Source organism: Opisthorchis viverrini (assembly GCF_000715545.1).
Source record: "Opisthorchis viverrini unplaced genomic scaffold opera_v5_301, whole genome shotgun sequence".
Classification (NCBI taxonomy): domain Eukaryota; kingdom Metazoa; phylum Platyhelminthes; class Trematoda; order Opisthorchiida; family Opisthorchiidae; genus Opisthorchis; species Opisthorchis viverrini.
In genome coordinates, this window is record NW_008751955.1 from 495595 (window position 1) to 508146 (window position 12552).

Here is a 12552-nt window from a genome sequence, read left to right on the forward strand (position 1 = left end):
CGTTAAATGAAATGTGTTGATGCCAACTGTTTTCTGAAAACTTTCAGAAATTAGTTATAACAAGATCTCTCACTGAAGTCACACACATTGATGCCACACATGAAAACAAACAGCTAGAAATCACAAATACTCATTGAGGATAGCTAAAACGACTACTTGTTTTTTTTACGTTTCAGCATTTTATCATGCCACAGGCGGCGTGCTTTCTTAACTTTAAAGCGCTACCTCATTCGGGTGACACCTGGATTTTCGGAGCTTCATTTCTACGGCAATTTTACACTGTTTTTGATAAGGCCGGGAAAAAGATGGGTTTTGCTACCCCTCGGTAGAAGAAAGGGTTAATTCAATGGACCCTCAATGTTCACGCTGTCACAACTGAAAGATGTCTTGCAAACTCGCGTGCAAAAAAGTCCACCAGTTCAAAGCCTGGTTAGAGGATTTCATTTCGAGTTCAACATCAGGAAATTTCTCAAAAATGTTTGCTGTGCAGTCATATTGTTTCACATTTTCCACGCACAAACTACTTTTATACCCCAGTGAGCCTTTAATCACGTATGAGTTTTCGGATTTTTTCATGTTAATCGTCAATTGGTTTGTGATAACTTACGACATAAAATCTTCCCCGGGAAAATCCACATCATGACGCATGACAAAATAACGAAACGAAGCAAAAATAAAATAAAAACTAGTTATCGATCTCGGGGCGTGTTGAACGACATCAAAAAGCCATCGTCCGCTGATTCATCATTATTCAGGGTTGTACAAAGCTTTGGCTGGCAGGTGGCTGAGATATTCTGACTTATGTATTGAAAATAGCATGAGTGACACCAACAGCGATGTTATCGCATCTGAAACAGTCGAACTTCACCATATTGTGTCGGGATTCGCAAGAGAGCTGCGTCAGATTGGGGAAGATTCCTGAAGAAAACCCAACCACTCAGTGTTCGGCAGTTAAGGGGCGGTGGAGAACAACCCATTCAATCATACACAAATCGTAATTCCTTTATTGCGAACAGTAACTTTCAGTGTGAATAAACTTTAGGTAATCAGGACCTTAATTATATCACAGATGTTCATGTATCTAAGACTGCCATTTTTACTCGGGAATGGAGCATGTTTTGGTGTACACTCACCAGAACTTTCGCTGTTATTTTTTTTACCACAAAACAGAGGCTTGCTTCTCAGAAACTGGCAATCTGAAAGCACTGTCGGTAAACTACTAACAGAATCATCCAGACTACTCATAGTAGTTTGGGTGGGAAGTCAGCTAAATGGCAGATCCACAAGTTACCAAGAGTATGGATATTCAATTTACCTGTTCGAAATCTCACTCCCATCGAAGCTGTTGATGAACTTGATGATGTCTAGCTCATCAAGTATTCTACGTATTCTACGCGAATGACTTTCTGACACTCCAAGAACTGACCTGGAGGTTGAATGTCCATCAGAACCGATCTTAGATGTGAAAAACTAAAGCATCACTTTGTTCAAACAAATAAATGTGTGGACTGAATCTTTCTTCGAGTTCAACAGAGTCGTCTTCTCTCTCTCTTTCATAAGGTGGTCATTTAAGCTGTATACTGTCTTTGAAGTTGAAAGGCTATCAGTAATTCAGCGCTTCGATTTGTGCCATCAGAATGCGGAATTCCACTTCAGGAATAAACGGATAAAGCACCCAGTCTAGTTGATGCATTTAACCCATAGAAATCAATTACTGAATATAAATGTGACAATAGGTTTATCACTTTTGTGGGGATACTATCCACGACATGACTGCCAAAATCAGAGAACGAACAAAATACCTATCCCACAAAACCCCAAAAATTGCAACCAAAAAGTTGCCCAGTGGGTTTCAAGCGCGTGTCACGCTACCTGACTGGGGAATCCCAACTGGCGAGTCAGTCGATCGTCACAACCAGGACAGTTGCTGGGTCGTCGTTCAATGGGTCAGGTACACCAATCACATCGCTCAAGTGTGAGCACGTTCGCCTGTTCAGACGTGAAAATCCAGATGCGCTCATCGTGCGTTGGTGGAGTAGTGGTTACACGCTCGCCTCGGCATGTCAGATGTCCGGAGTTCAAATCCCGGCACGGCCATTAGATATGCACTACTGGTGAGCTCTGATAGGAACGAAACTCGGGTCCAGTGCTTCCCCTTGATGTGGACTCACCGGAATAATTATGCCAGAACAGGAATGCGATCGTTCAAACGAGAGAGGTGTGACTACGAAAAAAATCAGGGAAGTTTGTTCGGATGTACGTTGCTGTCCAGACACGACACACTCGTAAGGTTGCTGAAAAGTCTTTTACCTGGGGCTCATCATAAACGAGAGATACAGCTACATTCAACTGAGTCTGCTGTCAAGCTCAACTTCGAGTGCAAATGGGAGTATTTGTCAATATTTGCTCACTTAGCTTGATGACGCGACGCTGGTGTGATATCAGTCTGTCTGTAATCGGACCAGTACTACCCAACGGACGTGAAACGTGTCCACTTTGCAACACTTGTTTTCGACCGTCCTACCGAGGCATCAGTCCGCACGGTGATGATGATCCAGTTTGTTTGACCGATTTGATTTTCACGGGGGCCTCACATGAATTCCGCTGAAACTCTCGTTCCCGATATTCATCGAGTAGAACAAAAGGTTGACGGAAACAAACGGGGCTGTGCCTACCTAAAGAAACCCATGTAGGGCGAAATTGGTCGTGCGCTGTTAAATGGTGTTCAGCAACCTCATGATTATTGGGTTACATCGCAATGCTCGAGTCCACCTGATGCAGCATATTCAGTTGGAGCGGACCACATCGAGCCGATGGATCGAGACCGATTGCTCAAAGGACAAAGTCACAAAACTAGTACAAGGAAGAAAGCCCTTCGCTGCAAAATTCTTTATCAGAAAACACCAAATAGGCAAATACAAGCTGTTTGGACAGGAAAGCGAACGTCCCGTATGCACAATTTTTTTTCAAAAACTGACCATTCTCACGTGTCCTCTTGAACTTTCATGGGTATACATTGACTATCACGCAACTGCAAAGCAGTTCCACAATTCCGTAACAAACTTCAACTTCCATTAGACGCTGGGCGGAGCTTAGAGAAGGCCACATACTACTTGCATGCCTCATCAGTAGTATCCGCCGTTATCCTAGGAGCTTTTTGTTCATTTTATCATTTTATCAGATGGCTACCTGCGAATGGTTGTGGGATTAGCGGAATTGGTGGGTACATCGCTCACCTTTGAATAGTGGATCCACTCTATTGCATCGGTGCACATCTCAACCGGACCTGCAGACGTTGGTAGAAGCCTGGTTGGTTGATGAGGTAATTCCAAAGTTGTCCAGGCATCTAGGAATAAGCTGGCAAACATTAAAGTACGTGAATGGTGACGACGACATCAGAGCTGGTCTGAACAAGATTGTGTTGGATGGACAAGTGAAAGGGGATTTTACTAAGGGTTTTTCTCCAGCAGAGCAAGCTGGAAGGTTGGTGGAGTTGGTCGATGATCACGTGACTTTTGATCTTCGCTTCCTGCACTCTCTTATTCGGCTCAGTGCTAGAGTGACCTCTGTCATTGACCCTTTCCCTTGTGAAAAACTTACATTATCCTCCGCTAGCTCTTTCATCCACGCTTTAAAGGTGAGGTAGTTCCGGAGCACCGTTTGTCCCACAGTTTCCAGTGCTCCGCTTTCCTCTGAAAACGGTCATGCAGGAATCATCAACTGTCTGAATATCGATATAGTCAGCAAATGCAGTAACGTTCAAACCTACCATGCTCGTTCATGTGTTGACCGCTCTGTCCGACATTCATGTTCAGATTCAAAATACCAACTCAACTCACTATTCTTTCTTCAGCATTTCGCGTCATGCAATTCAAACTCTCCGTGTTTTCTTTTGAACGTGTTCAAGCTACTCTGATCTACTACTCTTAGTACACTTTAAGCTAGATTACCGCCCTGATTCTTGAGGAAGGGGCTGTCGTCCCATATATATTACTTCTCGAATCCGTTCCTCGAACAAATCGTGGCAAATGTTCTCTAGCCATCAGGGCATGATCTGTTTTTCATCACTGTACCATTACTTCTATTATCAATATTTATTGGAATTCGCTTCTGCCGTTCTAAACGTTCGTTTTTCTGTACGGCTACACGTTTTGTTCTCATTCTTTCGTAGACTCCTTCACGTTATAGAAATGTAATTTTCCCCTTACTTCCTGTCCCAAATTTATCTATTCACAGAGCTTGTCAACCACTGTGTGTCTTTTCTTGAAAATTTCAGAAGTCAAGTTTGAATTCACCTCAATTAAACATGAAATCGATTTATTGTTTCATGCAATCCACACATGCTGGTTGATCAAAAAGTCTCCTTCCATGTGTAATTCATATGTCTTTATAGCCATTCTCACGGTACTCGTACGTAAAAAAATAGAGTAAATTTGATGCTTGTATAGACGTACTACACTATTCATAAGGTTGCTGAAAATTCTTCGACAGTCCACGACCGGTTTCACACTTCTTGGGGCTCACCAATTATGTAGCGGACTAGGACCTAATCAACGTGTTCGGATAAATTAACAAGCAAAAGTAACCAATGCAAAATCACAAAAATCACAATAGGAAAGGAATGAGTAGTCAAATGGGGACTCACGAATGCGTAGGTTCAGTAGTCCACTACACCGATCCGAATGCAGTAACTGGCTGTGAAAGGAAAATATTCACTCGTCGAGATTTCCTGCAGATGGTTCCGTGTGAGTGATATATTCCACGGTAGGAAAATTATTCACGGCTAAAAAAATGTCACAGGGATTTATTGTGACGTTCAACAGTTGACACAAACACAGAGATTTAGTCCCACTGGTTCAACAGTCAACAAACAGTTCAACGGGCGTAAATACAGTCGTTCAGCAAGAAGTCAGCAGGTCGCGCCGGAAAATTGTGTATTCGTAATATTAAAACAAACGTCATGATACAATGTGAACGACAGTTACAAAGTGTGGTTCAAGTTCAGGAAGAATGGTAAATGTGACAACGGGTTACAGACACTACAAGTAGGTGCAGTCTCTGAGTTGCTGTCAACCTAATGTCTTTAAAAACATCATAAACGAGAGATTGAGCTGAGTTCCAGGTGAGTCTCTCACAAGACCTAATTTCTTTGAAAGTGGGTGTACTTCGCCAAACTACTCGCTGAATTAAATGCAGTCATCATTTCCAAATCCTCCTATTGACTAACAAAGACAATCAAAACGTGTGTAAATCCTCATCAGTATAAGCTGATCTCTGAATTATACCAAGATTTCTCTTACCACACTCCGCATCATGACATTGTGGCCACCAGGATAAAGTTTGTGTGAAGTTGGTAGAAATTGACTTCATGTGAAAACACGACAGTTGTAACAGAAGTAGAGAAAAATAGTTGTTCTACTTTTTCCGAAAACTGCCCATGGAAATCCATCTCTTCGACAGAGGTTTCTTTATAAATGGCTCAGGCTAAAAAGTGTCAAACCGTGGAATACTTGTTCTTGTGCAGTACTATAAGACCCTGATTTTAGCCAGCTCAAAATTTAACATCGATCTTTAGTTGTCGATGAAACTGCGAAGAATTCCTGGTTTAAATGGGAGGGAGAACGTTTTTGGGAACAATCCCTCTGTGAATCCGTTGGAGCTATTGGCAGTAAAAGGATGTACATCTCTTGAAGTATCTTACAATAGCGATACTTGTCAGTGTGCAAAAGTTCGATTGCCCCTCTGGGCGTGGAAGTCAATGCACCTTGTGAAGTTCATACAAACGATGTACAAAAGATGTCCTCAGCTCACTTCAACCCATCAATCTGTAGTAGTTAGCGCTTGAGAACACGGATGAGTTTAAGCGAAGGGCAACAGAAGGGTGCTAAAAGCATTATTGAGTCCGTTTACTGTAAAGTAGCGATTTTTTGTGACTCATTTGATTGAGTCGGCGTGAGAAATCATTATTTCATTTTTGCTTGCTTGTCACGGATACACATGCACACAATAGTTCCACCAAAATCATCCGACCTTTGACTACGAAAATGCCTTTCTTCTTAGCTGTGTCCAAACATATAAGTGACGCCAAAATGTAGCCTGTCAAAATAGTTGAGAGGTGCGGAACGTTATATAACAGCTTGACGCTGGTGGCTTGCGAATGCTGCACCACGAATGAGATGTCCCGCATATGCATCCAATCAAATGGTGATCTCAAGGTCACGTCACCGGGGTGGAAGAACATCCAATGGAATCCCTTTTCATAGTCAAACGTTGAGATGCACTTGCTCATATGGGTCACTGATTTCTGCCCGGTACCACAAAATATGCTACTGAAGTTGTGTATACCGGTAGTGTTTTTCATTCAACATAGCTGTATATCAGCAAATCCGTGAGTTGTTTGCCTTTCTCACCAATCATCTGTTCAGCAAGGGAAAGACGGTCACTTTGCCATATCTTACTGGAGAAGGGGTCTGCAGACCTATCTGTTTATTCACATAATAATCATTTACAGGGTTTCTACGTGGTCGTCGGATTCGGGAAACCGAGACAAAATTTTCGTCTATTGATTGATACAGGATCAAGCACACTGTGGGTTCCTTCAGATAAGTGCGAACCGGGCTTGTTCGTGAATAACAACAAATTCAAAGGTACATCAAAAACGTTTCAGAAAAAGGCAGGAGCCCTATGTGAGATATACGGTGACGGTTCCAGCATAGAAGGTACGCTTGGGACCGACACACTTGATGTAAGATCATATGAAGGAACCGAACTGATCTTCGTTCCGTCAGATCAGTGGCACAAAGGTGGTCGGTGTGACGTTTGGTCAGGTGCATCGCGCGAACGGCCTACTTTCACTCAATGTAGGTGACGGCAACCTGGGGTTGGCAGTTAATGAAACAGCGGAATCATTCGACCAAACACTACTAGAGTATCTGTTTACTCAGGAATTGATTTCTCAACTGGTCTTCACCATCGTGTATCCTAGGTAAGTTTCAGGATCTCATTTGTGAAATACAGTTGCTCCCAAATGAACTTATCACTTCATAGTCACAATCAAATTCGGTGCCTACTGTCAGATAGATGTATCCTCTTCTAGGAGAGAGTTTATCATCGAAGTACACCCGAAAGGAACAGACGAAAGCAATTCCTTCCAAAGATGATGGTCTTAACTCAAAAAGTCAGTGATATTTATCGCTTCCCGGATTCCTGCACAAACGCTGGGTGCAGGCACCGTGCCCGATGACGTTCAAAAAGCACTGTGTCTGCATATTGGCAGTGCATATGTTCCAGAACTTTTAGACAGCAAGTCCATTAAAGGACTTTTGCATAATCCAATTCAATCTCCTCCATTAGGAAGGACCACACTCAAGGGAGACTAATCCCCAGTATGTCACTTATTGTTGGTCCTTAAACTTCTGGTTCTGCCTCAGACCGAGAAGCCTGCCCCAGAAAGAGGACATGTATGTTTAATATATATCATAATAACAACAATATATAATATACGGTTACAGCAGTAGCGACATAAAATACCTAGCAATAAATTCCGCCATGATAAAAATGCATATCTCGAATATCGTAGCGACTGAAACCTGAGGCGGCCTGGTGCAGCACATTCAATTGCCTGGAAACATCAAAACCGAGAGATTCAGCTGGGTTCCCAGGGAGTGTCTCGGGGCATCAAAGCAGCGCGCATAACTGAATCCGTGGGTCGGTCTTGCGCATTCAATTGTGGACCGTCCAAGCCTCGATAAGTCGCGCCTTTATACGCGCTGGTGACCAGGGGGACTACTCTTACAAGAAAGTTACATCTATCATCTGTTTATTTCCTGGAAAACTCTGACGCAGTGTGAGCAATATCTGTTGGGTGGGTAAAAGCACTGGCACTAAAAAAATCAATGGCGCGTAGTCAGGACATTTGTCAGAACTGCCACGGTATGCGACAGTCATGATGTAATTGTCTTGGCCACTTAAGTGCTAGTGATCGTAAGAAGTGCTCCTGAGTATAGAGTTGTAACTTGGAAATAACTGTGCCAAAGGATCCAGCGGCGTCTACAGTCGTACGTTTTGGCAACCGTGATAGAACTTTCCGAACAGGGCAGCTGCAAAGTTTGTTCTGATAACTTGATTCAAACTCATCGTTATTCACCCTTGAAAATGTCACGAAGAGGGATTCTGTCCGAGGTATCTACGCAGCCAGGAACGCTGATTAGACTGGGGCATTAGTTATTATGTCCTGAATTTATGGTCGACCGACTGGCTGTTCACTGCACGAAGCCAGAAGCGCGCATATCAAAATGTTTCCCTTTCTCAGAGGCTTTTTGTTAGTGAAACCCAGGAGAAACAGGCCTGGTAGTGTATAAACACTGCAGCAATGCATCGATAGAATTTATCTAGATGGAAGCAGCGACGAGATTATCGAAGCCAAGGTAGGAATGCTTACTCAACAATATGTCTCTTGGCAGCAGTCAGTGGGGGGCGAGATGGCTCAAGTGGTTAGAAAACGAAATTTACTGACCGGAAGGTCCGTGGTTCGAACCCGACCTTTACCTCTTAACTTCCCCGTCTAGGATTGGGCAACCTGGAAGCATCCCAGCCCTCGTACTTCCTTCGGGTGAAACAGCAGCAAGGCACCGGAAGAGTGTCACAGCTGCGTGATTTATTTTATTTTATTTATTTCTATTTCAACAATCAATGAATATTTCCAGCCCACCGTCCATATTTTTCCCAATTCAGTTCCACTCTGATCCATGGGAAAATAACTTTTGGTGGGGTTAATCATGACGACTATCGAGGAGAGATATCCTACGCGACTGTGCTTCCCGGGAAATTTTGGAGAGTTCAGTTCCACAGGTAATACACTAATTGCGTCTATAAAGATTTTTTCCCGACCAAATTCCCCGTGATATAGCTCCTGGATTGATTTCCGATAAATTTTGTAAACTGTAAATTTTGGAGGGGTGAAATAATATTTTGCATTTCCTGACGATATTCACACAATAGCAATGTTATGAGGTGGCAGGTTTAAAAAGAGAAGTTCTAATGGAAACTACTCACAAGGTTGTTGAAAACTCTTTGACAGCCCACGACCGGTTTCGCCCTTCTTGGGGCTCATCAGGTAGGCGCAGTCCCCGACTTTCCGTCAACCTTATGATCTACTTGAACCCAAAATTGAAGTTCTAATGCCTACATGGTCGCTTGACCACCTGATTGCATGCTCTCCCACCCACAAGGCGGCCTGCATGTTTGTCTTCGCATCTATCTATTTGTCTGTCTGTCCATCTACCTATATATCTGTCTGTATGCCCGCCTATCTATTGTCTGTCCGTTTCCTGTCTGTCTCTCCGTCTATCTTACAGTTCATCTGTCAGTCTATCTGTCTACTATATATCTGTCTGCCTGTCTCTCTGTCTATCTATCTCTCGGATCTCTCTTGCTCGACTTGTAGTCCCACGTGTCGGCATTAACGTGCCCCGAAGGCCTGTCCTTTCACATCCCGTAATCATCACTGCATTAGTAGAATTTCTGCTTTTTGGAGAATCCATTTTCCAAACAAAAATTCCACGGACAATGATGATAAGCACGAGATTTGCTCCGGTTTTATCGATTATTTCTGCCGACAGGACTGTCGAGGTTACTATTTCTCCTAGGCGACGCCATCCCACTCAGCGCTCCCCTTGGAGTCATACACTCCTCAATCCGTGTTATTCGAGAACTTTGTTAGGAGTTGGTAGTATCTCTCTGAGGGCTTTCACAGCCAGTGAAAGCCCACGTGCCGCTAGTCGAAGTTGACCACGTTCCCCTTGTAGGTGATTAGTGTATTAGTTTGTGGCGTCATACAGCTGTAGGATGAATCTAATCTTGTCCGTTCATGACACTCGCAATTCAGGTGTTCTCAAAATAAGTCCCGCGCCGTTTTGTATTTAGTGATCACTAATATGTCTCAGAGATGCTGTATACTAAGTCAGCTCAGGCTATGTTGTGGAAGTATTTTATTGCAAGTAAATAGATTCCGGAAATTCACACACACCTTTAATGCCGTTATTCTCTTTTAGAATGGAAGTCAGTGGCAACACGGTAGCCCATAATTTCATTGCGATAGCAGATACCGGTACGTATTTGGTGATGTGTCCATATGGGACTCTTTTGAATTTGATCAGTCAGCTTGGTGTTTATCTGGAGCCTGAGGAGCAAGTCGACTGCGAAGAAGCTGATGAGTTTCCCGAAATAATTTTCACCTTGGATGGATTTCAGCTGGGATTTCCGCGCGATTTGTACGTGGAAAGAGTGAGTTTTTTTTCCTCGGTCAGAAGGTGTGTTCCACGTGTATGTTATCAATCTTTCGCACTCGGATTCATTTAACTTCAATGGGCCCGTATTTGAAGAGCTCATCACTGGGTCGGCTAAACATCATTTTATCACACAAAAGCTCCTGTCTAAGGCACCATCGATAATGCTGAAAACAGATACGTAAAAATTGCTCCAGTCATCGGAAAGCAGAAGAACTAAACAATATCGGTTGGAATAAAGCTTGCGATTGGCAGCCAAGCTACCTTGGGCAATAGGACGTCACACTTGGCGTTATTCAAATGGTTCTGAGCTGCAGGATGAGCGGGTATATCGGAGTAAGTTCAAAGATGCAAAAATGTTTTATTTTTTGGGTCCATGCTTTGTTAGAGTTCATCAAAAAGTCATTGGAAAAGAAATAGAAGAAACGAAGCTTATTCAAAACATCCACTTCCTCGTTGGAACCTCTTTAAAAAAGCACTCATTCTTTGGGTCAGATCACACGTCCAGCCAGCCAAACAGCGACAGCAGGCGATGTAAACAAGTTACCTAGTGTCAACAAAACAGCCTTGATTCCAGGTCATAGGTATATTTTAAATCCCGTGACTTTGCCTGTAATTTTGAACTCGTGACTATGTTCTTGTAACATGAGGCTTTTTCCGTAGCTGAGGTACTTGAGCTTCTAAGTCTTAGTTTCAAAGAGTCACTAGTTCCTTCACGAGCTTCAATTGGCCATCTTTAGCGAGGTCCGTAGCATAACCAAATTCAGTGGAACGCACTCGAAGTTCGTTTGATTTTCGCTTACTCTCTAGTCAACCATTTGGACAAGGATACATCAAACTGCTGAAAATTATAGTAACCAGACAAAGTTTCTTTTAAACGTGCCTGTCTGTCAATACTCATCGATGCATATATAGATATCGGTGGAACTAATCAAAAGCAGAAATCAATACGGAAAGCAGAATAAACTAAAAAACAATCGGAACTGAAATGAAACGAACCAATTTCTGCTTTCTTCCAGTGAATCAAGATCAGTGCATATGAATACCACTAGAGAAAATCATTAGGTCAATGCTTTATGTTCTTCATCCTTGGAAAAAGTCCGGTTGCACAGCTAAATCATTTCTAGCCTTATTACACTAACTCATCATCATCATCATCATCATCATCGACAGCATGACATCAGAGTTCAACACCGATGCTTCACTGCCGTACAACCATGATTTATTTGAAAGCCTTATTGTAAAGAAAAGAGTAAAGGTGGATGGGGGAGGGACTTAGTGCTAGCTTACCACAATCATTCCGAGGTGCCTACACCTCCAGACATTCACTCAGGCAATCTGGATAGAAACTGACAACAAGAACGCCGCTGACATCCGTTGGCAGCCATAGCTTACAGCCTCTCCAACCAGGCACAGTGAGGACCACGCGGTCCCCACCTTGGAAGGCGAGTAGCACCGACAGCACCCAAGCGTTTTGTGATCCCCTTCATACTCCTCTACCAAGTCAAGGGTTGGCCATCTCTCTGTTTACGCCACTCTGAATAGGTCATGGAAAACAGCACTCTCTTCGGCATACGTAACACATGTCCCAACCAACGCAGCTTCTGGTGCTGGACACATTCTTCAATGGAAGTACCCGTTACACAACCGAAAACGTGCTTTCTAACTGTTGCGTTACAGATTCGCTGACACCAACCCATACGAGCTATGGTTCTGAGACAACGATTGTTGAACGCCTGAAAACGTCTTAGTTCCGCTGCTCGAATAGGCCAAATCTCACAGCCATACAACAAAACAGCCTGTACTATAGCTTGATCGACACGTCCCTTCAGATTCAGGGATAGACCATTCTGACGCCGTAGGTGTCTCAAATTAGCAAACGCGGCCTGAGCCTTGCAGACTTGTGCATTGACCTCATATGTAACACTACAGTGGCAACTAATACAACTTCCAATATACGTAAAACGTTCTATAACGTCCAGTACCTCCCCTGGAATGTAAGTGGCGTGCTCAGTGACTGCACGTCCACGAACACGACCTTACACTTTGTGGGTGCAAAGTGCGGGATGACTTAATTACACCAACTATTTCTCTTGGATACCAAAAAGGCTTATCAGGCAAAAACCCATCATCACAAATGTTCGTTTTTCCAAGTATTACTTTGAATCCAATGCTTTCTACCGTTCTGATGTAAGCACGGAAACAACGCTTGTCTCGGTTGGTTGCGACTCGGCATGCTTAACACACATCCCGGCCCTCTTAGCTT

General features: G+C 43.3%; 1 protein-coding gene across 1 annotated transcript; it reads left to right on the forward strand.

Moving 5' to 3' along the window:
• Window positions 1-2736: 2736 nt before the first annotated feature.
• Window positions 2737-11827, forward strand: T265_14937 (hypothetical protein; the record flags this gene model as incomplete). The annotated part of the gene is given in 8 exon segments (XM_009175867.1): window positions 2737-2949; window positions 6512-6860; window positions 6865-6985; window positions 8568-8651; window positions 8734-8850; window positions 9231-9398; window positions 10053-10284; window positions 11633-11827. Coding segments are annotated over 8 exon segments (1479 nt in total).
• Between the last annotated feature and the right edge of the window lie 725 nt (window positions 11828-12552).